Genomic DNA, 26117 nt, shown 5'->3' with positions numbered 1-26117 from the left:
CTTCTGAAATCGACACCTTTCCCATAGTTTTTAATACTGTTTTGAATTTGTTGGCCTTTGTCCTCAATCTCATAGGACTGCGTTCATAATTTCAATAGACAATATAATTGCTGTATAGGCTCATTTAAAAAAAAATCTTACAAGGACGCCATAAACATAAGTCGAAAATGCTGCTCAGCTCATCCCTTCACCATAATATTCCTAAGGACATGCGAGACGTTGAGCGAACTATTAGACGTCACGTATTGAGTATTGCTTCTTCTTCTCCCCTAATACCTGTCTCGTCGTTACTGCCTCTTACTGCAAAGGGCTTGACGGAGTCGACTCGCCAGTCTAATTATGTCCAGCAGTCTGGATCCCAATGACATGCTAGACTAGTTGAGATCTTAACTGGGTTGTGGGAGAGCTCTCTGTAGACCAGTGGATCAGAACAAGACAGTAGCTAAACCTTGTCAGTGACCTGTCTCCCCTGTCAGCTCCACCCTGACGCTCGGCGGGCGGCCCTCGTTTTCTATAAAGGAACTGCGAAACTTTAAGCTATTATTATAATATCTGTTCGGATCAAGCGAGTGTCAAGTGGTTAAGAATACAGACGTGGCTATTTAGCCTGATTTATTGTGCGTGCATGGAATGATTTAGGGAATAGTACGATCATAAAAGCACAATAATTATATTATTAATAATTACTACCACCACTATTAGATACTCTGTTGCTACACGAGGATATAATAATAACAATAATAATAACAACCATAACGATAATCATAATAACCATAATCATAACAATCACCATTATTATTATTATTATTATTATTATTATTATTATTATTATTATTATTATTATTATTATTATTATTATTATTATTATTATTATTATTATTATTATTATTATTATTATTATTATTATTATTATTATTATTAGTGTTGTTGTTGTTATTGTTATTATTAGTGTTGTTATTATTATTGGCTAATCATAATATACACAAAACAAGTTATTTATTTATAAATGTATTTATACAAATACATTATTATTATTGTTGTTATTATTATAATTATCATCATCATTATCATCATCATTATTATTATTATTATTATTATTATTATTATTATTATTATTATTATTATTATTATTATTATTATTATTATTATTATTATTATTATTATTATTATTATTATTATTATTATTATTATTATTATTATTATTATTACTACTACTATACAGTTGTGTCAGTATAGTAATCAGTTAATTGGGAAATGCTTGTCGTCTACATAATTGCCAATTTACCAATATTTTATAAATGTATAAAAAGGCAACGGTCAGCCTGTAGGCCTAATCATTTTTATTTTCATTTGACTCAGAGTATAGCCTATCAAAATGTTATTTAATCGGCTGCGCGCTGCGTGCGTGTGTGTGCGTGTGTGTGTGTGTGTGTGTGTGTGTCTGTCTGTGAGTTTGTGTGTGTGTGTGTGTGTGTGTATGTGTGTGTGTGTGTGTGTGTGTGTGTGTGTGTGTGTGTGTGTGTGTGTGTGTGTGTGTGTGTGTGTGTGTGTGTGTGTGTGTGCGCGTTCGTGCTGCTTGCGTACATGTGTGAGGAGGGGAGGCAATAAATCTAGGTTACATCAACAACCCAGCCCTTTATTTTAGCCTATAGCTACTCCATAACCCAGGCCTTCATACAATTTGTTTGAGTATAGGGTATGTGGTCATTTGGGTATTAGCTGTACTGCAACAGCCTATAGCCTGACATTAATAACTCATGTCACATATTCTATTGACCTACAGTTTACGCCTATTTGCAGCTCATGAAAGCCTATAGCGATATCAATTCCCCTCCCATTCCCGATTGGAACAATACAGATTTGTATCTCTTTGATGAATTTGAGTGCACGAACAAAACACCAGACAACTTATGAATATTGCATTTTTGCTGACTGCTGATATCAGGCCTATAGTAAAAAATAAGTGATGCATTGCATCTCAAACTCCTGCTGGCTGCTTCTCACTTTGTCTGCAGGTTGATTAGTCATATAGCTTTACGACCATCGCCACCAACCATCTCTCTCATCATCCACGGATGATTGCCAAGGTTCATGCAGGCCATGTTATCCACAGTGCGGTGGTGCAGCAGCGTGGTGCTTTGTGGTGCATCTGTCATGTGGAGGGAGAGATATCGCCACAGACAGGCCTGACACAACATAACGTGAATCCGCTTTGGTAAATGTTGACAATTTGGGAAAATGTCTCTAATACTCTCAAAGCAAAACTTCTCATTTACGCATATAAACATGCTATTGATAGGCTATAGTCAATTGGTATATTGGAAACAGGCCCTTGGCCTTAAGTGTGCTACAGGATATATTATATATATATTTTAACATAACTGATCTTAAACTATAAGTTATTGTTTTATGTTCCAACGTCTGTTCTATTTGGTCGTCTTTCTTGACCCTAAACAAAATACATATTTTGCGCATTATGCGTAGACTATAAGTTTAAGTAAGACCACATGTTTACTTTTTTTTTTTTTTTTTTTTTTTTCTCAGAAAGTCTGCTCCATCGCGTCGGGGGCATGTTGCTCCTCCAGCCGCGCTGAGACGTGTATTCTCCCACAGCACTGCATTGGACTGTGCAGCTCCTTGCCTCCTTCTTGTGCAGCTTCTGGAGGCGGAACGATCCGTCCCACTGAACACTGAACACACAACCAATAGCGTCCCGCAGCTGCAGAATAGCATAGAAAAAGTGGTGAGGGCGTCTCTCTCTCTCTCTCTCTCTCTCTCTCTCTCTCTCTCTCTCTCTCTCTCTCTCGCTCTCTCTCTCCCCCTCTCTCTCTCCCTCCCTCCCCCTCTCTCTCTCTCTCTCTCTCTCTCTCTCTCTCTCTCTCTCTCTCTCTCTCTCTCTCTCTCTCTCTCTCTCTCTCTCTCTCTCTCTCTCTCTCTCTCAGTCTCACTCTCAGCTTCACCCTCTCCCACAGACCACGGGCAGCTCGGCTACATGGCGCAGAAAGTTTAAAGCTTTGGACCCTCTCTCTCTCTCTCTCCTCTCTCTCTCCTCTCTCTCTCCTCCTCCTCCTCCTCTCTGCACGTCTGGATTTACAGCGCTTTGCCCGCCGCGACATTTCTCCTTCGAGAGAGAATTCACCAGAAACTCAACGCTTCGTCTGCGTCGAACGTCACACTATTTTTTTCTCCTCTCTTTCTTTGCAAACCAGCAGCACCATCCGAGGAAACGCAACACAAAAACACTCCAAATTTAGCAGGTGACTAAACTATAACAGACAACCCTCCGTCATGACACGGTTTAGACTTTGACCTCAACGTTTTTTTGTTTTTTAATTCTCGAGTTATCACCGCGTGGCAAAGAGGGGGGAACAAAACTATAGGCTTATATCATTTTAGTTGTCCTCTCAGTTTGTGCCTGTGCCTGTAGTGGTGGTGGTGTGATCAGTGATCAGGACGGGGCTCGGACCTGTGTGGAAGAGACCACGCTGTCTCCTCGCAACACAACACAGTGTTATCATGGAGATCGCAACAGGTCTGGAGGCGGTGGAGAGGCGCTTCTCGACCAGGACCCACTCGCACTGTTCAAAGATGCTGGACGCTATTAAAATCGAAGATCACCTGAGAACCGGAGCGACCACTCTGGGCGTTATGATAGGTGAGTTGAGCGATTATATAGTCCTATATAGTTATATATACTCTGGGCGTTATTATGGCGTTATGATAGGTGAGTTGAGCGATTATATATAGCCCCGTGAATGTATGTAAATCCTAGTTTATTGCTCTTCATTAGGATAGACAACTGGCGATATGTATCCATAGATCATACCGAATACTAGCCCAACCTGTCATAGCCTAATCCACATACCTGCCAACACCCCCGTTTCCCCCGTTAATCTCCCGTCCCCGTCCCCCCACAATCTTTTTTAATTGAGTATACCTGAAACGGACTAAGTCGGGCTCTCTATGGGGGACATAATGTTGCCAGATTACTTTGATAGAATGATATCTTTCATGATACACGATCCTTAATTATTCCTGCCCAACCTGGCAACCGAGAGTGAAAATACAACTCATCGGTAACGTTGAGAATGGACAAAGCTCCCAAAATGAAAGAAATATTCCTGCACATTTCTCTCCATCTCTATAGTGTGACATATTAGCCAAGACAAGATAGCATACACCACACATTTAGCTATAGTCTCTCTCTTTCTTTCTCTCTCTCTCTCCCTCCCTCCCTCCCTCTCCTCTCTCTCTACACACACACACACACACACACACACACACACACACACACACACACACACACACACACACACACACACACACACACACACACACACACACACACACACACACACACACACACACACGAAACAATGCAACTAACATTATATTTGCAGTTGAGTGGCAGTTGTGATGTAAATTGGATTTAGTTGACATATTAAGGAGTATTTACAAGTCATTGTGCATATTTTATTTATTATTTATTTTATTATTATGGTACATTTATGTCTTATGACGTTTATTGTGAGCTAGAACGATTTAAAAGTCATTGTATTGCTCTTCTATTCATCTGTAGTGTGTATGGGGTTCATAGACGTTTTCAAAGTGACAACAATTACATTACAAAAGGCCCCAAGTTTATTCTAGTGAAACTATATAAATATATTTTATTTCTTTGGGTTGGGGGTCAAGTTTGAAGCCCCTGAAAATATCCCTCTTTTCCACAGTCTAATGTTGGCAGGTATGCAATCTATACCCTATAATCTACAAAACCGTTGTATTTTTGACCTGCGCTGTAAATCAGGCCTAAACCGGATCACCGTCCAACTATAGAACCGAAGCTATACATTGAAACCCATTTTCTATAGCAACACAATAATAATAATGTAGGTTATAGGTTATCAGCTCATCCATGGAAAATGGAAACCTTAATTTCCGGTTTGGTTAAATGGCCCGATATATTCCAGGACAATTCGAGGCGGGGTGCAGTGCCAGAGATAGATAGGCATTTAATTCAATTTATTATTGTTGTTGAAATATGCGTGTGTGTGTGTGTGCATGTGTTGAAAAAGACAACAATTATGCACAAAAAACATGCATACAAAAATAACAATAGATTAGATTAGATTCAAATGTATTGTCATTATACAGCACCAGTTCAACGAAAATAGTGCAAATGTAACAGTAACGTGCAATATTAATATACAGATGATTAAACTGGATATAAAGTTTATAAATTAGTACTACTAAATAATAGTGCTATTCAGATGTATGTACAGAGTTGTAGTATTAATAGTGATACAGGTCAGTCACTAGTAAGTCAATACTGTAAGGGATAAGATAGTATAGTATACAGACATGTAAAAAGGATTATATGCAGGTATGTACAGACAGATATGCAGGTATATACGGTAAGAATAAATATATATATACGGGATACAGCATTATTGTACATGCTATCATACAGAGTTATATGGGTTATATGCAGTCATATGGATTATATACAGATATATTCAGACAGATATGGATATGTGGTAAATATAAATATATAAATGTACGGTAAATACATCACTATTGTACATTGTTATCATACAGAGTTATATGGGTAGACTGACTATACGAGGTACATATATTATTATGATTACTATGCATATGCCACAGTAGCCAAATAGACCAACATTCCACGAATAAAGCCCATTTTTTCCTAACGATGTGTTATTTGGGTTCCAGGAGGGGCCGACTGTCAGCCGCAGCACCAGGCCGTGTGTGAGGGCTGTCAGCGGCCCATCTCGGACCGCTTCCTGATGCGCGTCAACGACTCGTCGTGGCACGAGGAGTGTCTGCAGTGCGCCGTGTGTCAGCAGCCGCTCACCGCGACCTGCTACTTCAGGGACCGGAAGCTCTACTGCAAGCTCGACTACCAGCAGTAAGACACCGTTATATTCCATCCTCAGATTCTATTTGATTTTATTTTTAATACCACACGAGGTTCGCTCATATATATATAGCGACTTCGGTTGAGCGAAACGGTTGGACATTCTTGCGTCTACTCACTATTTCTATTCTGTTTTAGTTGTGGGATATTATTAGGCATAATACTTTGTGATGAATAATAAGGCCTGTTCAATTGGTTGCTAATTTATTATTTTGGCTTCCACGTTGTGTAATTTCGGCCCATGCTAAATAAACTATAGGCGTTGATTTCCGTCCAAGTTTTAATTTTTTTCTTCTTCTCGCAAATAGTCATATATATTTGACTATAATCGGAAAATACAAAGTGGTGTTTGTTCTCTGTCTAATATAGGAATATAATTTAGATAATTTAGTGTCGCCTGATTAGGCTTGACTAATCGGCTACAGCCTTTTCGAGATGGTGACATTATTAAGTCCCGTCGTCTCGAGCAGAAAAGTCCATAACCACAAAATAACTGTAAACCCGTTTACAAGGACAACTTCACACCAATCGCTCTGTATACGCTTTAAAACAGCGGAAAGACAATAACTTTCAATTATTAGGGAATTATTACTGGTATAGCAGCCTGTTTGTTCTGTGCATGTGTTCTTAAGTATAACCACTTTGATTAAAACGTTAAACTGAGAGGGAGACAGAATAAGCTATTGACAATTCATTGCTATTGCTCGATATATATAATGCATTTTAAATAGTTTTGGGCAATTAAGATAATTCCCATAATAGGCTATAATTTGCCCCAATGATGGTCATTTTCGATTTATAGCAATTGTAAGGAGTGCAAATAATTAGATTTATGATATAAAGAATTATGCAGTTTTTCGTATTTTTTATCATCCATGATATTTTCTAATAAATGTTGTAGATTTAAAATATACCTTTTAATTGACATAATGCTGAACAAATATTAATTCAATAACGATATTTGTATTACTGAGCCTATTTGTGCAAGTAAATATTTTTGTAAATACAATTCGTCCTACAATTTAGAAAGTACAAAAGTAATTATTATAAACTATATGTGAATTGAGCGTTTGAAAACATTGAAAACTGGTGGCGCTATTTTTTTAACTTATTATTATAGATGGTTTAAACAGGCCTAAGGTTATTTCCTGTTGCAGTGTTTGGTAATAAAATAGCTCACATGGCAATACATTGGATCCAAACTGTTCCTATAGCAACAGGATTCCAGTGAAACCGTCTATAGGCGTGCAATGATTCAAGGAATTACACAAAGTTGGTGCATGTGCATACCTCCACATGTGTGTGTGTGCGTGTGAGCATATGCATATTTGTGTGCATGCATGCATATACATGCACGTGTGTCTGCCTGTGTGTGTGTGTGTGTGTGTGCGTGCGTGCGTGTGTCTGTGTGTGCGTGCGTGTGTGTGTGTGTGTGTGTGTGTGTGTGTGTGTGTGTGTGTGTGTGTGTGTGTAGGCTACTGCAGCATGTGTGTTTACATTGCTCAGTTCACTATGGAACAACACACATCTTTGATATTAGCAGCAGTAATAAATCGCGGGCTGCGGCCAGCAGAGTCTCTGTGGTGGACTGGTAGCTCGTATGTGCAGCAGACAGTTTGGGGCAGTCAGTGGACAGCGCCCCCGCCCCCCCCCCCCCCCCCCCCTCTCTCTGCACGGTTGCTCTCCATGCCTGTCAGGAAGTTTTAAGGCCTCTTTGTCCTCTGGGCTTTAAACGCTGCTACTTCAATCACTGCGACATTATCGCTCCCCGCGAGGAGTCTGGCACGGAACAATGGATGACATCCACGGCCTCGCATCGCTGTGTCTGTCCGCCATTCAGCGGAGGGCCCCCGACACGATGGCCAGCGTTCTCTGGAAACAATGGGAATTTCATAGCCCCAGTTGTGAATTCCATCACCTGAGAGACAAGCCAAAAGCCCCTTTCTCTCTCTCTCTCTCTCGCTCTCTCTCTCTCTCTCTCTCTCTCTCTCTCTCTCTCTCTCTCTCTCTCTCTCTCTCTCTCTCTCTCTCTCTCTCTCTCTCATTCTGGTGTGTGTGTGTGTGTGTGTGTGTGTGTGTGTGTGTGTACATGTGGGGGGCATGATGGTTGCTGGTCTTGAAGGTCAGGGCTTGTGTTCCTGTCCAGCTCCTGGAAGACAACGTATCCTATTGATAGGGTTGTATGCTGCAGATACTGGGGGAGACGTTTGAAAATGTAAAGGTAGAGGTTTGACAGAAATTCCAAAGGTTATGGTTTGCATTGTGCGTGTACGTGTGCATGTGCATGTACATGCATGTGTGTGTGTGTGTGTGTGTGTGTGTGTGTGTGAGAGTATGCCTGTATGTGTGAACGTGCCTATTCTGTGTGTAATTCTGGTCAATATCCCTGTGTCACATTCAATGACAGTTCAATTGTTTTGTCTGATGTTGAGATAGGGTTCACTCATATCTGAAGGCCTGGAATTTAATCGGGTTGCGTTCCGACATTGGTTTTCATTAGGTTGTTGTTAATGGACCGAGCGAGCGCTCACGACCGTGCGTGCGTTTTTTTCAGCCAGGAATATTTTTAGGTCTCACTCAAGCTTAATACAAACAGACAGATCTTAACCACAATCAGTCAAAGCAAAATGTGATTCTTCAAGAGTTCATATTTGGGCAGAGTTCCCAAACCATAATGAAATGCTTTTTTTCTATGCTTTCTACTCTATTTCAAAAATAAATATATTTTTCTCCCCTTCTGGTTTCTACTAATCATAACTGCCGCTGCTGCTGCCACTGCCCTTGAAATGCATTCTGATTCAGCCCGGGGGGAGTTCGACACACAAAACAATACATCAGCGACTTTTACTTTTAAATAAAAGTCACATTTCTTCAATAATAAAAAAAAAGAAAATAAGTGAAAATATAGCGAGGGATCAAAACACAATATACGTTTCCTCAACCCACTCAGACGTCACACCAGGTTCAGAATCCCATTTTAATAAATAATTATATTTTCAGTTTGGTAAGCTCAACCTATACGAAACACACCAGTGGTGCTAATAACAACAACAGCAAGGCCCTAAGAATAAAGAGCAAGAATTCCTCTCAACCTGGAATTTATTTATGTGGGTTCTATCAACCAAAACAAGCAGATGATGGATGGTTGCATCTGCGTTGGCATCCCCCCCCCCCCTCTCCCCCCACAGTATCTGCCTTTCTTGGAACCAAAATCTGTGTTCTGTCACTGGTTGGCTAGCCGGTAGCATGCCTTGTACGTCTGGGGTCCAATGGCAAGAGTTCCCCTGCAGGTTTAACCCTTCGTTCCCCCACCCCCTTCCTCCAAACACACCACGCCTAGAAACCTATGGCTCTTGGACGGCCCGCCCCCTCAGAGCACTGCCTCGCCTCGACGCGGCGTGGCACGGCCCTCTACCGACACATGACACCAACAACTGTGGGTATCCGATCCCCCCCCCTCCTCCCCTTATATAAAACTACTATTTACTTCCAATGGTGGTTTACTTTGTGATCTAATTCACACCCTTTCTGACTTTTATGGCGCTCATTTAAGACACATTAGTCAGACCGCAAAAGTGCCGCAAGGCCAGGGCCAATGCTCCTACTGAGGAGGAAGGTGGTAGGGATGCGTGGTGCCCTTTAATTACCGCTAACAGTATGTTGTCATCCCTCCTCCTCACCTCAACACACCTGCAGCTGCGTCTTAATTGTGACATGTGGATTCTTGTTTCCTTTTTTTCTTTTTATTACACATTGAACCACGTCAGTGAATGTCTCGCTATAATATTATTGGGTGTATGACTAGTAGTGCCAGTGGTGCCTTTACCCTTTAAGATTCCTTTTTTAACAGGCCATGTAAAACATTTAATGCGGCGTAGATGAGTAACTCCTTCTCTCGTGTCTGCACTTGTAGAACTAGTTATGGGCTGTTACACTAGTAATTGTAGCACAATTACCTGTCTGGGACATTTATTGGCTGCGTTTTATATGTACGCACGCTTGCACAATTTCATGACAGGCTCCACCCTGAGTGGTACGTGTCCCTTGAGAGAAATATCAGGATATTATCACCAGTAGCTTGATTTGAGTCCAATGGTAATATCACTAATCAGGGATCTTCAGTGTGTATGTATAAGGAGTGACATAATAGTATACTAACTATACTATCTATTGTCCCTGTGTGTAGTATGGATGGTCCTGTTGTCATTGTACAATCTGTTTATCGTACTGTGGTATTCTTTAAGTTATTGATGTCTGCTCTGCACCATTAGCACCAAGAAAAGTGTAACATTACGGCAGATACATTTTAGGCAGTTAGTCAGCCAATTGGTTGTTAGGATCTTGGTAAATCTTTTATTTATTTATTTTTTTACTGAAATGTGATACAGACATTTCTGACATCACAATACTATCCACCAATACGCTTTGGTGTTTGAAGGTATCCTGTCCAGCAGAATTCTTCTTGTAAACAACTCGTTTTTGTTTATTTACACATTTCCACCCAAATAGACAGAGTTTCTTATTGTTTGTTCTGTAATCTATACAAGCTGAATGCATGTACCTCACAGAACCTTTGCAAAGTCGATTCCTGCCCTTTTCTTTGCTCTTGTAATGTTTACATCCCATCCATGTTAAGTTTCACTTTCAGTTTGGCGAAGTTGCAACATGTTCGGCCTCCTATGATTGACAGGCGGTTAGCTTGTTAAATTCCGAGGGAGATCGTATATAGACCAATCAATTTGAAGCAGAAGGGGCGTGCTTATTGGCCTGCGGTGCACACTTTTTGTGTTCTACGTCACTCCTGTGCTTGTGGCGTGTGGGAAGAACACATGATACACAATTTTGGGGGACCCCTTTTCTCCTACTGTGCTCTGTAGCACCAATTCTATCAACTAGTGGTCAAAACTCAAACAACGAAATCCCACTATTAGTATCAGTCAACTGTTTGGCTGAGAACGTTCATTAGATTTGGTGAACAGATTACTTTCGATTGCTCACGTGATTTCTCTGTGAGGATTTAGATTTAATGCAGCCATGGGATGCCACTCCATTTGACACTGATGATGTCCCTGTGTCTGGTGTGAAGAGAGAGTGTCTGCTGACTGACGTTGATCTCACAGTGATATCTGACCAACCGGATGAACAGAGGAGCTTGGGAGGCTAACGTATGGGGCTCTGGCGAGACAAGGTTTACCATGTCTCCCTGGAAACCAAGCTGCTATGCTGGAGGCTTTGCGTGAAAATCGGGAGAGGAATTCTTTGGTTTGTGTGTGTGTGTGTGTGTGTGTGTGTGTGTGTGTGTGTGTGTGTGTGTGTGTGTGTGTGTGTGTGTGTGTGTGTGTGTATGTGTGTGTGTGTGTGTGTGTCTGTGTGTGTGTGTGTGTGTGTGTGTGTGTGTGAATGAATGTGTGTGGCCTGGTACGGTTTAGGGGGGGGGGGGTCTATTGAGTGTGTGTGTGACTGTGTGTATGGGTGTGTGTTCAGGGTACATGTGTGCATGTGTGTGTGTGTGTGTGTCCTAGATTTGTAGAGTTTTTGTGTTTGTGTGTGTGTGTGTGTGTGTGTGTGTGTGTGTGTGTGTGTGTGTGTGTGTGTGTATGTGTGTATCCTGGTACAATTTGGGGGGGTTATGGTTGTGTGCGTTCGTGTGCGCATGTATGTATGTATGTGTGTGTGTGTGTGTGTGTGTGTGTGTGTGTGTGTGTGTGTGTGTGTGTGTGTGTGTGTGTGTGTGTGTGTGTGTGTGTGTCCTGGTGAGATGTGGGGGGGCTCTGTTGACATTCTGTGAAGGAGGGCTTGGCCCTCTTAGCCTAAAGTCAGCAGTCATCGCTGATCCAAGAGTTTCACTTCATTGTTTCAACACAGAGGCGCAGTAGAGTGAAAAGGCTTCTTCTCCTCCTCCACCATATTCACACACGTTTCACAGATGGCTAATCCACTTCAGATATGGCTATAGCTAAAGAGGGCAGTATTGATATTAGTTGTTCATCTAATCAGGGTTTAGGAATTTAATGAGGTCATCGGGTTTGGGGTCAAAACTCTTTCAATTCAGGAAATGTATGATTTATGGATATGTATATATATTTATATATACATTATTTTCATCCAATACTGAAAAAAACCGTTTGTGTTGTTTTGAGATTGAAAAGGATGTCCCCAGAACTGTGATTTCTGAATTTTGATTGAGTTGAAATTGAACCGGCACCACGACCCCGGTGGTCCGGTGTGAATGGGGGCGGATTCTGACACGGAGAAGTGTGACTAGTCCGTATACGGTGGTGCACCAGACAGAGGGCTCTCCCAGCAGCAGCTGCCGGGTCCAAGCGAGGACACAGGGGGCTATAGAACCCGGCCAGGTTGAAACCCAAATCTCTCTCCATGTTTAGAGTGCTCCTGCTCCGAGAGACGTTTCTCCCTTTACAGAAACAACAGACACCTCCTCCTTAATAGAGTTCATTAAGTCGGCTGTTTAACCCTTTTTTCACTATCACACAACTACAGACGGTTAGCAGTCTGTAGTGTGGTAGTGAAAGGGTTAACCTTATGTAGTGTGATAGTGAACGGGTTAACACTTTGTCATGTGGCAGTGAAAGGGTTAACCTTCTGTATTGTCACAGTGAAAGGGTTAACCCTTTGGTAGTGTGGTAGTGAAAGGGTTAAATGAAATGCAGTGAAAATATCATGACGGGAAAACTCATTTTCTAATCATTTCACTTTTAATAATTCATACTTGAGAGAGTTCACGTGCTGAACCTGTTCAGATGAGGACCATGTAGTGCCATGTAGTGCCATGTAGTGCCATGTAGTGCCATGTAGTGCCATGTAGTGCAAAAAGGAAGGTATTGGAGACACGGATCATCTTTAGAAACATATTTCATAGGGTGCAAAAAAAATATTTGCCAATATTGGCATTAAAATGTAATATCGGAAATTATAGGTATCGTTTTTTTTTGTTTTTTTTTACATTTTATTGAACCTTTATTTACCCAGGCAAGCAAGTAAGAACAAATTCTTATATACAAAAGCAGCCTGACCAAAAAGCAAAAGCCTTTTATTGTCAAAAGTATGCATAATGTTGTGTTTATTCCACGACAAGATATATGTAATGTTAGTTACCTGAAATTATTTTGTTATTTTGGGGGGGAAACCCCGCATATATCGGTAACGGTTGATATCGGTATCGGAAATTAAGAGTTGGACAATATTGGTATATCGGATATCGGTAAAAAAGCCAATATCGAACATCCCTGGTTTCAACACATCAGTGTCTTCTTCGGACTTCAGGACACGATAGTGTTGAAACATTAGTGATTCTTTTTGCACCCTGGATATCTTTCTAAAGATGATCCGTGTGCTGCTGCAGTACCTTCCTTTTTGATGTAATAATTAATAATAATTCACTTATCATTTGTGCTAAAAGTGCTGATACAAGGCGTTTACTGAACAGTGTGGCGCTCGCAGGACAATAAAGGAGTTTTTCTTCTCACTCCAGCCCCTTGTGTGCGATGATCCTCATTGTGCTGATAGGGGGCTTTTTTGGCCGGTGGCCATTGGCGCATCCTCTTGTTAAATGTTGTTTTTTAATTAAGTGGAGCTCGGGACCACAGGTTTTAATAGATGCTGACGTGGAGATTCCTTCGGCAGAAGCAGCCCTGCGTGTTTTTTAAGATTACAATACCTCAGGATCGTCCCACCGGCCTCGTCCGCCCGCTAGGGGCGAAACAATATTTATGTATCGTGCTGCTGCGCAGCCTGCAAGGGATCTTATCAAAGTCGGTCAATCGTCATAGTCAGTCCCTCAGGGAAAGTTAACGTTTAGCACTTTGCAGCTCGTGGCTTTATGGGGAAAGTTCTCCCTCTCTACCTGAGAAGCATTTCTCTTTTGGCCAGTTGTCCCGGAGCATTGGCAAACACAGCTCTGTTTACTCACGTCAGACTAAAGACTGTCCCTACAAATGCAGGTGGACGGACGTTTAAAAAAAGACCGCTTCAGGTCAGGTGTTATTTGACGTGTACACAAATTACTGTCAACGGTTCATCAAATGCCCCCCCCCCCCCCTCCTTTTTCCCCCCTCTTTCCAACTTTTCAAGCAGCCTACTGTATTTTGTGTACTCATGGCCCAGGTCAGCAGCTCATGGCCCAGCTTAGCAGCGTGCTCATGGTCCAGGTCAGCAGCTCATGGTCCAGGTCAGCAGCTCATGGCCCAGGTTAGCAGCTCATGGTCCAGGTCAGCAGCTCATGGTCCAGGTCAGCAGCTCATGGCCCAGGTCAGCAGCTCATGGCCCAGGTCAGCAGCTCATGGCCCAGGTTAGCAGCTCATGGCCCAGGTCAGCAGCTCATGGCCCAGGTCAGCAGCTCATGGCCCAGGTCAGCAGCTCATGGCCCAGGTCAGCAGCTCATGGCCCAGGTCAGCAGCTCATGGCCCAGGTTAGCAGCGTGCTCATGGCAGGGTTTCCGTTAGAAAAAATTGTTGCCGGTCTCCATGTCCTGCAAGATTTCAATCTACCGGACAAATGGGATCAATTCCGGTCAGAGTTTATTGAGCTTAAAAACAATTGATAGGCAGGCTATATAAAGAATGATATCCTCAAGGCATGTAGATTTATAATATTTTAACTTAAAACTAGGCTACTTTTGCGTATACAGTCATTATATTCCAAATCAAATAAGTCCAGAGACTCCGTGCTGCTGCTGACTTTAAATCAAATAGGTGTCTCTGGGCAGTCGGCCCGACATTAAATACAGCAGTGTGTTATAATCACATTTTTACGAGCTAACGAATTCCGTTATATTGGACATTTGTATTAATTATATCAAGCGAATAACTAAGACAGAGAGACGGCAACATTATCGTGAAATATAAACGTTGCGTGATGACTATTATATCTCCGCCTCCCAGTCCCAACGAAGAACATACCAGTAGTATGCAACTGCAGAGCCGCAGAGCCAGCGGCGCTCTCAGGTCCGGTCTGGGGACCGCTCAGCAGCGCCACCCACCCAACAGCTGAATTGCCAATGGCTGCGGCTCTGCAGTTGCATGCTTCTCACAAATCTAGCTCCCGCTGCCAAACCAAATGAATCTCGACATCGCTTCACCAATAGTCGTTATCAGAACACTACACACATATCATAATAGAACACACATCGTTGTCATTATTAGACCTGCTTGGTGAAGCAACAATGAAACAAATGTAACTATTTTAATACAATTCAAATTGTGCTTAGAGGGAATTATTTTCACCGGACATTATGACCGGAGAGATTTAAATATGTCGGACTTCAACAGATTTTGCCGGTCAAAATCTGGTTACTTAGCAGCTCATAGCCCAGGTCAGCAGCTCATGGCCCAGGTTAGCAGCTTGCTCATGGCCCAGGTCAGCAACTTGCAGAGCGTGCATATCGCTGCAGCTCAGCTGGTCTGCGGCTCAGTGGTATACGGCCTCGCCTCAGCTTTGGGGCGTCCTCAGTAAGGAAGTATTGAGTTACATACAGTATCAACACCCCCCCTACCCCCCCTCCAACTCCCTCCTGTCTTCCCTTCCAAATGTGATGACGATATCGTCTGGTTCTTCCACCATATTCATAACTTACTCCCTAATGGTATTAGGGCAGATTTCCAACTTTCTCAATGAGTGAATATGATTGGCTCAATAGCTGATGAAATGACATGCTACGATTTAGTTATTCAGAATATTTACGGAATGGAAGCAGCTTGGAATCCTCCTGGTTGTTGCTGTTGTTGTTGTTGTTGTTGTTTTTTGGAGATTGTGTAGCCTATATGTGGGGGCAAACATTTGAAGTCTTCAGATAAAGATCCATGCATATATAGGTTTGTTTTAAGGTTTCCAAATGAATGAATCTCATTACATACAGATTGTAAGCTATAGTGTTATATACAGTCACAGTAAAAGGCAGTAGAAGACATATTCTTTCAGATGATGCATCACATTCCTCTCTAAATGACTTGGATTGACTGTATTGGCTGGAGAGCTGCTTCCTCAATTAGTCAATTAGATGATTAAACTGTCATAAGGGTGTTACACCTTATTGTTGCTTTTTGTTGCTAAGTAATTCATTTTTACGTTTGTTTGTTTTAATTGTTTCATACTGAATTAGTTATTTCCTGTAAAATGATAAGCATGTGTCTGGCATCACAGTACTATTCCAAAACATGATTCGATCATTGATAAGCACTAGATCTGAACACCTCTGCATGTCGCTCTCATTATCGATGGACAATCATTTAGGGAGCACAGTTTGACAGATGTATCAGTTAGGCTAAATTGACTATTGGGTCAGTATTGAATTTTAGTCAGGTATACAGATGTTAACATTATTTTCAAAACAAGCATATGTTGTTGTTTTTGTTGTTTCTCTGTCTGAAGGATTCTATTGTGTTTTTAAATGAGATTAGAATAGATTAGATTAGATTAAAATCTATTGTCATTATACAGCACAAGTATAGTACAACGGAAATAAGTTTGGCAAGTGCAAATATAACAGTAACAAATGGCAATAGTAATAATATACAATGTACAGGTGATTAAACTGGGTATAAAATATATAAATTAGTACTACTGTGTAATAGTGCTAATCAGATGTATGTACAGAGTTGTATTATTATTATGTACAGTGATACAGGTATAGAGACACTATGGCAGTAAGTCATACTGTAACTAGTTAATGCAAATTTTCTAGATTTCTTGACATTAAGTGGTGTGAAGTGGTGCCAGTACTCCCAGTAGTGTCATCGATGTACATTTTTATAAATTTATTTTTAAAGCTGTACTATCCCTTTAAGCAGCGGCGGCTAGGCCCAGAGCCCCTAAGATGTCCTCTGATGCTAGAAACAACACATCCCCTTCCTCCTCTTCAAACTCGACCGGGACTGTTTATTTGTTAATACTCTGATTCGAATAGCCCATACTTGACCCTCTGAGCAAGAATAATTCATCTCCCCAAAACCGAGCGGATGGAGATTCAACCCACTGACGGATAAACCTGCCAAGAGACTGTCCGCTTTTCATACCTATCAGTCCCGACCACCGCCGTCCCAACCAAGCGTCTATTCATATGTCATCTGCTATAGCCGGTCATTTGGGATATTTGCCACGTTATGCCAGTAAGGCTTGTGTCGAAACGTCGAGTCGGAGGGGAAACGCAGGGGCGGCCCACGAAGCCTGACGCAGAAGCGTCTCTTAGGGATTAACATGGCGCTCGTGTGAGATGTTCCCTGCCCAGCAGCACGCATGTGGAACAGACTCAGAGCGCCTCCAGCTCGTTCCGCGGCCCTCGTACTTCCTGTGTGCCTAACCCCCCCCGCACGCGCGGGCGCGTTCGCCTGCAGGAGGAATGTTTTCTCCAAACACACAGCGAGCGCCCCTTCCCGCTCCCTCCGTCACCGGGGTGCGAGGAGAGGGTGGCACCGCGGTGGCAAGTGCTGCCGTGCGGGTGCTGTGTACCCAGGGGCCCGGCGCTCGCACCCAGGCGCCACATTCTACCGTCCCGTGGGGACGCAGGGTGCAAACCCAGACCCCCTCTGACCCCCGGCGAGAGTATCTGAGGAGAGGGCCCTGTCTCTTCGCCGAGCTCCTTGTCACGCCGCAGTTCGCCGCAGTCTTGTCGGGGCGGCGATGAGCTTTGTGCGAACAGATGGGTTTGGAGAAACCGGTGCAGATGCAGTCATGTTTTAAAAGGGGATTAGCTTAGTCTGTTTCCTCTTATATTTATTATGGCATTTTCAGAGGTATTTCTAGGCTCTGGTGCATACCACCGAAGTGACACACCAGATAGTCTTGGCAGGGGTCAAAAAGTACTTAGCAAATAAATCTTAGTGTTTATTTTAACCTACTAGAAGTACTAGGTGGGGTTTGCTACTACTTTGGACTATTTAGAAGTATTTTCTGTCACTGACAACCTACCCAACACTATCCTAAAGGGTAATTCTGGTATTTCTAAGCCCTACTTTCCCATCATTTGGGGTCTAAATTACTAATAACTCATTTGGAATTAGTCCAGTATTGAGTGAAATCGCTTCTGCTGGCAGCTGTGAAGCGGGGTACAACGTAATCCTTGGGGTCATTTGTGCGTCAAAGGACATCCAGTAAAAAAGCGCTTGTTTTTGCCACTGACTGATGGTTATTATACAGTATATATCTGACATTACGTAAGGATCGTTACAGAGAGAGACCTTTGTGTTTACAGTACGTTTAGCTTCTTCTGGTCTCTCTTCTAACATCCCAGGTCAACACTTTAGCTAATACATTTACCTCCACTCTGTCTACAGCAGGTCTCTCCACTCTTGGAACAGAATTTTTCTTTAGGAAAAAGTCCTTTGGTCTAGGATTTCTTCGTCAAAATGGATGGTTTGCAAGGCTCAGGAGTGTTTTCATCCATTTGTAGCACAACTAGCCACAGCTTCTTTATGTCCCTATTCAGCAAAGGCAGTGTGGTGCTAAATCTGTTGGTACAATTGAGATAATGTGCTCAAACATGAACCATCGTTTTATATCTTTATATCTATACCCCAAAACAACAAACTCCTTCCTCTCCAACACTCACTCACGTTTCCACCGTGGTCTTCCTGCAAATAATCACGCCTGGCGTGATTTCAGTTTTGGGTAAGAAATAGAAGACTCTTCAGACACTTATCATAACAGTCTGAGCCTGTCAGTGGCAAAAACAAGCGCTTTTACTGGATGTACTTTGACGCACAAATGCCCCCAAGGATTACGTTGCAGCTCGTTTTGCGGCTGCGGGCTGAAGGTTCTCCCTCAAAACTGAACCAATTCCAAGATTATTTTGTCCTTGTTAGTCATTTAGACCCCAAATGATGGAAAAATAGTCCATGTTTAAAAATACCGGATTCACCAATTGCCCTGTAACCCCAACCCATCTGGGACTTTAGGCAGGTAAGAATGAACACTGAAAGTCTTCAGCAAAATACTATCGCACCCAGCTCTAATTCTTGGGACTATCGATGGCTCTTGGACCCATTAAATGCAATTTAGTCTCGTCCCAATCTCCTCCTCCTCCTCCCTTGGCAGATCTATGCTCTCTTCCTCTTCCTCCCCTCTTCATCTTCTAACAGGATTAGGTCACAGACCCCCATGTTTCCGTAGCTGACTGACGCTGAGCTGTACTTTTATCACTAGCTGTGACACTAAGCTCCCCCAGCGCTTTGTCCCGGACAGAGAACCAGCGGAAACCTGGGCTCTAATCCCCTTATTCGTGTCCAGCACCGAGGGAAAACGGGCGACGGTGGACGAACAGTTGAGAATGGGCATTATAATTAAGCCCCCTCCCCAACAACCAACCAACCAACAAACCCAACCCGAGTCTCCTCCTTGGCCCAAATGAGCATGAGAGTGATCTTATGAGGGGATTTTCCAAGCCCTCCTGTGCACTTCAGCTCAGCTCTGCCAAGAGTATCGATTTGGCAGAGATCCCTGACATATCTTTTCATCAGCCCTTCTTTTTTCTTCTCCTTCTTCTTCCTTCGCATTTACAGAACTCCCAGATGCCAAGTTGGTGGTTTAGCTGCTGGCTGGGTTCAGTTTGCTTTAAAGTTGCCAGTTTCTCTCTCTTTTTTTGTGTCTTTCCTGGAAGACCGTTGGCCAGGGCTAATATAACCCTTTTTGAATTATATCCTTCATCCTTTTTTTCTCCTCTTTTTTTTCTCCTCCTCCTCAGGTTGAAGTGCCTTATATTTCAAAGATGAAAGGAACTTGTTGTCACTTTTCCTTTTATTATTAGTATCGCCTCTGTATGAATATTTTACTTTATAATGCTGCCGTATCTTTCTGGGATTAGATTTATGTCGAATGTCAGGCCAGAAAATGTCTCAGGGTGGATAAGAGCCAAGTAACATCGCAAAGGAGATTTCATTTTGGGGGAGTAAAAAAAAAAACAGACCCACCTCTTCTGTCCTCCATGCTTCACTGGCGATCAATGAGGAGGCAGGCCATGAATTCAAACCATTTCAAGTTAAAAAGAAAAAAAAAAATTTTGTAATGGGGGTCGCCTGAGAAGATGGCGCTGGTGCCAGAGGGAGGTGAACAGGGGCAAACGTGGTGTTGGACGGAGCTTCGGCGTGTCGCCACACTTGGCCAAAACCAAGAAGAACACAAAGGCCTTGCCCCCACCTGTTGCTTCCAGGAATGCCCCACAGGAAAGCCCCCCCCCCCCCCCCCCCCCTCCTCCTTCTCCCCTTTGAGCCCAGTGCCTTGAGATGGGCTGGGTGGTGTTAGATTTAAGATGAAACGAGCGTGGCCCTGCCCCTCTCCACACCACGTCTGTACTCCTCTCCCTGTGTCGTCTCCAACACCACGTCCTTTATGCTCCCAGGAACCCGGGCGGTGGACATTCCTTTTGTGCAGACCCTCCCAATCAGAAACCTGTTTCCAGGCAGTGGAGCCCCCTCCCCCCCCCCCCCTCCAGCAGGGAGGTGTGCGTGCGTGTGTGTGTGTGTGTGTGTGTGTGTGTGTGTGTGTGTGTGTGTGTGTGTGTGTGTGTGTGTGTGTGTGTTTTATTTACTTGTCCCAGTGTTTTTGGAAGTCTGTTAGGGCAAAAGATCAGATGCACTGAAACAAATCTCATTACTCGAAACCTGCTTCACAAAAATGGACACCCCCCCCCCCCCCCCCCCCTCTTCCCATGTCTCCGTTTCATTGACTTCCTCTCAGTCAGAACTAATGTGGAGACAGCAGGTGGTCCGCGGGGCTTTAGCCTCGACCGAGCATCCCTCCTCCATCCCTCCTCCATCCCTCCTCCATCCCTCCATCCATCTGACCTCCAGGAAATAAACACCTCCCTAACACTGTTATCATGTTATCACACACACACACACACACACACACACACACACACACACACACACACACACACACACACACACACACACACACACACACACACACACACACACACACACACACACACACACACACACACACACACACACACACACACACACACACACACACACACACACACTAGGGATGGGCATGAGTAATGTTTTCTCAGCTCGAGTACCCGCATTAATTACTCCAGTAATTGTTTAGTGAAATCTATTTTTATGAAGCGTCTTAAAGCGCATGGCAGCAGCAATAGTGAGATATTGTCACATGCACACCACCGATTTGATTATGTCTCGCTCCGTGGACAATACATAATGCATATTGTCAGTCAAAAACATTCAGTTACCGTTTGTAATAATTACATTACCTCCACTCGGTGAACGCTACGCAAAGTGGGCTACATGTTGTTTGCGACAATTTGGAAAATGCGCAAACACAAACCACCGTTTTTATCTTTTAGATAACACTAAGCTAACAAACTTTTCATGGTAATGTTAAGTTTACTATCCATGCTCGACAGTTTCCAGCTTCCAGCTTCCTGCAACAACTCACACCTCGCAGGATTTCAGAGCTTTCTGTTTCTGTTCTAAACAGATCCCGGTTTATTTCCTGTCGCAATGTTTGCTAATGCAATAACTGACAGGGAACACCTGGGTCCAAACGTTTCCCTAGCAACGGAATTCCAGTGAAACCGTCGTCATATATAAGTGTAAATGTTTGGGACATAATTAGAGAGATTAGAATTCTGAGAACAGAACATCGTAATGATGCTGTCTATATAAACCTACAACAGCAGGGTAAGATAAGGTGAGTTGAGTGGTAAAATATGATAATATTTCACAATACTGAGTTGTGCCGTTATGGAACATGAATATCAGATAGGGGGCTGTTATTCTTTTTTTATTATTGTTATTTGCACTTACAAACATACATTCTGGAATAAAATAAGTAAAAAGAAGAACAGTTAAAAATGTGCAGGAAAGGTAAAAGAAACCCAAGGGCTTATAAGCGACCTCCCCTCTTAAACCTATATAGGATAACTACACAAACCCCCCCCCCCCCCCCCACATTATGCACAAACACATGCGCATATCCCTCTCTCATACACACAGATACATACAATACAGCATTATACAACTATTATAATGTTGGGGAAAAAAATAAAAAATACTTTACACAAATACACATGGATACTGTAGACTACAGGATCTGTAGTTCTTTTTTAAGCTTACTTTTAAATATATTTAAAGTGGAACATGTTTCTATTAGATTTTGTATATCATTCCACATCACTGCACCTTGATAAATGAGAATTTGGCAACTGAGGTCCTACAGAAAGGAATGTGTAAGTCTTTATTTCTTCTTGTGAGATGTGCATGATAATGAGAATTAAACTCAAAATAAGTTTGAAAAAAATTTGGCAAAGATAAAGGAAGACCAATTACTTTGTACATAAGAACCCCTGTTTGATACTTGTTGACCTCATAGGGGGGAATTATAGAACATGGATGTTAGATAGGGGGGCGTTATAGAACATGGATGTCAGATAGGGGGGCGTTATAGAACATGGATGTCAGATAGGGGGGCGTTATAGAACATGGATGTCAGATAGGGGGGCGTTATAGAACATGGATGTCAGATAGGGGGGCGTTATAGAACATGGATGTCAGATAGGGGGACGTTATAGAACATGGATGTCAGATAGGGGGGCGTTATAGAACATGGATGTCAGATAGGGGGGGCGTTATAGAACATGGATGTCAGATAGGGGGGGCGTTATAGAACATGGATGTCAGATAGGGGGGCGTTATAGAACATGGATGTCAGATAGGGGGGCGTTATAGAACATGGATGTCAGATAGGGGGGCGTTATAGAAGATGGATGTCAGATAGGGGGACGTTATAGAACATGGATGTCAGATAGGGGGAAGTTATAGAAGATGGATGTCAGATAGGGGGACGTATATAGAACATGGATGTCAGATAGGGGACGTTATAGAACATGGATGTCAGATAGGGGGACATTATAGAACATGGATGTCAGATAGGGGACGTTATAGAACATGGATGTCAGAAAGGGGACGTTATAGAACATGGATGTCAGAAAGGGGACGTTATAGAACATGGATGTCAGATAGGGGACGTTATAGAACATGGATGTCAGATAGGGGGAAGTTATATTATTATTATTTATTAACTCTTCCATTTTGCAGAGGAAACGGCTGTAGAGTGATGACCTTCTTGGTTCTGGAGAGCAGGGCTTCAGGTTAACTCAGACACCTCTTCTCATCTTCCATATCGTCTGTCTGTTGCTCTGAGTATGGACAACATGAAGGCCCGTCCGTGGAGCGGCAGAGCCCCCTTAAGAAATGTTACGCTCCCTGACCCTCTGCCCGGGACCACCATCATTCATTAGCAAATGAGGAGGCATGCGGGGTGTCACCTTGTAAAAACATGAACAACTCTGGCTCTGGATTCTCTTTTTATGAAGTAACCAGAAGATCTAGTGTGTTCTCCATCTATCAAGAGAGGGAGGGAGAGAGAGAGAGAGAGAGAGAGAGAGAGAGAGAGAGGGAGAGAGAGAGGGAGAGAGAGAGAGAGAGAGAGAGAGAGAGGGAGAGAGAGAGAGAGAGAGAGAGAGAGAAGAGAGAGAGAGAGAGAGGAGAGAGAAGAGAGAGAGAGAGAGAGAGAGAGAGCCCGGGCCAAGTATCCGGGAGTAAATCCAGCACCCGGGGACACAGCGGGTCGCCACTGGAACTCTGAAGTACGCCTCCCCCTTCAGAGTGGAGGAGCAACGGGGAGGCAGGGGGAGGGAGAAACGCTATGTAAACCTAAAGAAACAACAAGGGAGGAGGGGGGAGACCAGCGGAGAGCTCTTTAAAAACCCCTCTCTCTGTTTGGGCACCGCAGCTGATCACAACTCGCTCTCATGGCAAGAAAAACAAGCCGTGCTGAAAACTTTTGCAGATAGGGTTTCATCGCCTCCTCGAGCCTCTTCAGTCAAACACTCTCCTCACCGCCCCACCATCTCCCTGCTGCTGCTCCTCCCCCTCCCCCCCCCTCCTCCTCCCTCCCCTCCCCTCCCCCCTCCCTCCTCCTCCTCCTCCTCCTCCTCCCCTCTCCTCCTCCTCCTCCTCCTCCCCTCCTCCTCCTCATGTTCCTCTCCTGCTCGCGTCCAGTGATCCTCTTCTAACTAAAATGATTTGTGCTGCAGGTCCTGTACGAACCCATACCCAGGCTTCAGAAAGAAGGCAGATACAGAGAAAAGGGAGCTGTTTCAGAAGGGACATGTATGATGTGTAGGAGTGGGCGACATTTGATCCGATACCTGGTACCTTTTTCTGTACTTTAGTCTCAAATTCTTTTATCTACCTACCTCAGTTGTACAAAATGTGTCCAAACTTCAAATGATTTATTATCATTATTATTTATTTAGAACAATTTGTATATATATATGATATATAATATTGCAGTGAGCGTTGTCTGCATCTAGCTTTGTAAAGTGTAACCACACTTGTGACCGTTTTCGGCTGCCATTGCCCCGACTGCTTTCTTGTTGAATCAAGTAAATCCTAGGTAAGCGTGTATTGTGCGCGTGAACGTGCGGCACACTTCATAGGTTTCGTTTTGCGGCAAACGAAACGTTGACGTCATAGACTTTTATTTATTTAGTATTTTTTTACCAAAATGTGGCACCGGAGGATCTCACGTGAATCGGTACTCGGTAGTACCGACGTGATTCGGACGATACCCTTAATAGTACCGGATTCGGTACCCATCCCTAGCGAGGATACATGTTTGGACTAAGTCGTGACTCGTGACCCGACAAAAGACCATGCCGGTCTAATTTCGAATTACCGGAGATTTGTACTTTGTGTCTTTAATAAATGTTGTGTTCGTAGGTGTATACAGTGTGTGTTTTAGCTGATCTCAGATTACCTTCCTAAATCCATTCACGCTGCGATTGATGTTGAAAATACTCCATGAGACTTGAAAGTTGTTTGAAAGTTGCTAGACATATGTATGTACAGTAATTCACCCTTGTGACCACCACAGCACTGCATGTTCAACTTCCAGATTCAGTGCCGGGTGCTCACGATTTTTAATGGCTCGTAGCAGAGAAATACAGTAGTGAAAATAAAAGGCGTTGTGGTTTTTACAAGGGTGTTATTACCTGTCTAGCGACTTTCAAGTTTCAGTTTCAAGTTTCAGCATATTTTTCCACCCCTTTCAACATCAATGGCTGTGTGAAAACATTACAACTCCCTAACATTGTAATCATAGTAATCATATAATCATTAACTACCTACCTCAGACTATAGTCTACCCATATACCTCTCTATGATAGCATGTACAATAGTGCTGTGTATACTGTATATATATATTTATTCTTACTGTATATATTCAGTATATATATATATATATGCATCTGTATGTACATACCTGCATATAACCCTTGTGTTACATATCTGTAGATACTATATCTATATCTGTACATATCCCTTACCTACCTAGTTACGCTGCTGGCCAGTATGACTACTACCATGGTGTCTTTATACCTGTATCACTGTACATATTAATTCTACAACTCTGTACATACATCTGATTAGCACTATTACATAGTAGTACTAATTTATATATTTTATACACAGTTTAATCACCTGTACATTGTAGATTACTAAAGCACTTTACTGTTACATCTATGGTAACAGGGAGATATCAAAAGTATACTGGTATGTTCCTTTAAGAAACTATTTGACTTAAGTAGTGAGTAACACAAAAGTTGAACTTGTTCTGGACGTATCATGGCATTTGTTTTTATATGCTGATAGACTCTAAGTAGTTTAATGTGTATTACTGTAGGACTAAAAGTCTACAGTTTAAGTCTGTAGCTACGTAGAATAGAGAAGATGTTGGTGCTTCACTTAACTACTTAATAATAACTTAATGTGGAAGATTTGTCACCGACCTGTCATGGGTGCAATTTACTCTGGTTGTTGATTATAGACCATTATGAGCTGTTCTGTATGAACCTTTAGAAAACATCAACAACAACAACATACCATTTAATCCGTTCACAATTGTGTTGCTAAAATACCAACACAGACTCTCACAGGAGTCTCTATCTCTGAACACACAGCAGGCCTCCCGGTTGCATGAGCCCATAAATAGCTTTTGACAGGTTGGGAGACGTAGTGAACAGATAAAATACTGCCCTTTCTTGGCAGATCATGTCTTCGGCTTCTCCTCAAGGGACTGAAAACATCTCACCTGGCATTGAGCTTTTTATAGGAGGGGTGTCAGTCGGCACCAGTTACCA

The 26117-nt window shown here is 42.7% G+C and overlaps 1 protein-coding gene across 1 annotated transcript in view; it reads left to right on the top strand.

Moving 5' to 3' along the window:
* Window positions 1–3516: 3516 nt before the first annotated feature.
* The window catches only part of lmx1ba (LIM homeobox transcription factor 1, beta a), a gene marked incomplete at both ends in the record, with an annotated part of 52095 nt that continues 29494 nt past the window's right edge, over window positions 3517–26117 (top strand). The window contains 2 exon segments of the mRNA XM_084325507.1: window positions 3517–3655; window positions 5734–5929. Coding sequence (XP_084181633.1) covers window positions 3517–3655; window positions 5734–5929 — 335 coding nt within the window.

This window comes from Notolepis coatsorum, assembly GCF_963971535.1.
Source record: "Notolepis coatsorum genome assembly, chromosome: 11".
Lineage (NCBI taxonomy): Eukaryota > Metazoa > Chordata > Actinopteri > Aulopiformes > Paralepididae > Notolepis > Notolepis coatsorum.
The sequence above is the reverse complement of the archived record's forward strand: the minus strand, read 5'-3'. Positions and strand labels throughout refer to the sequence as shown.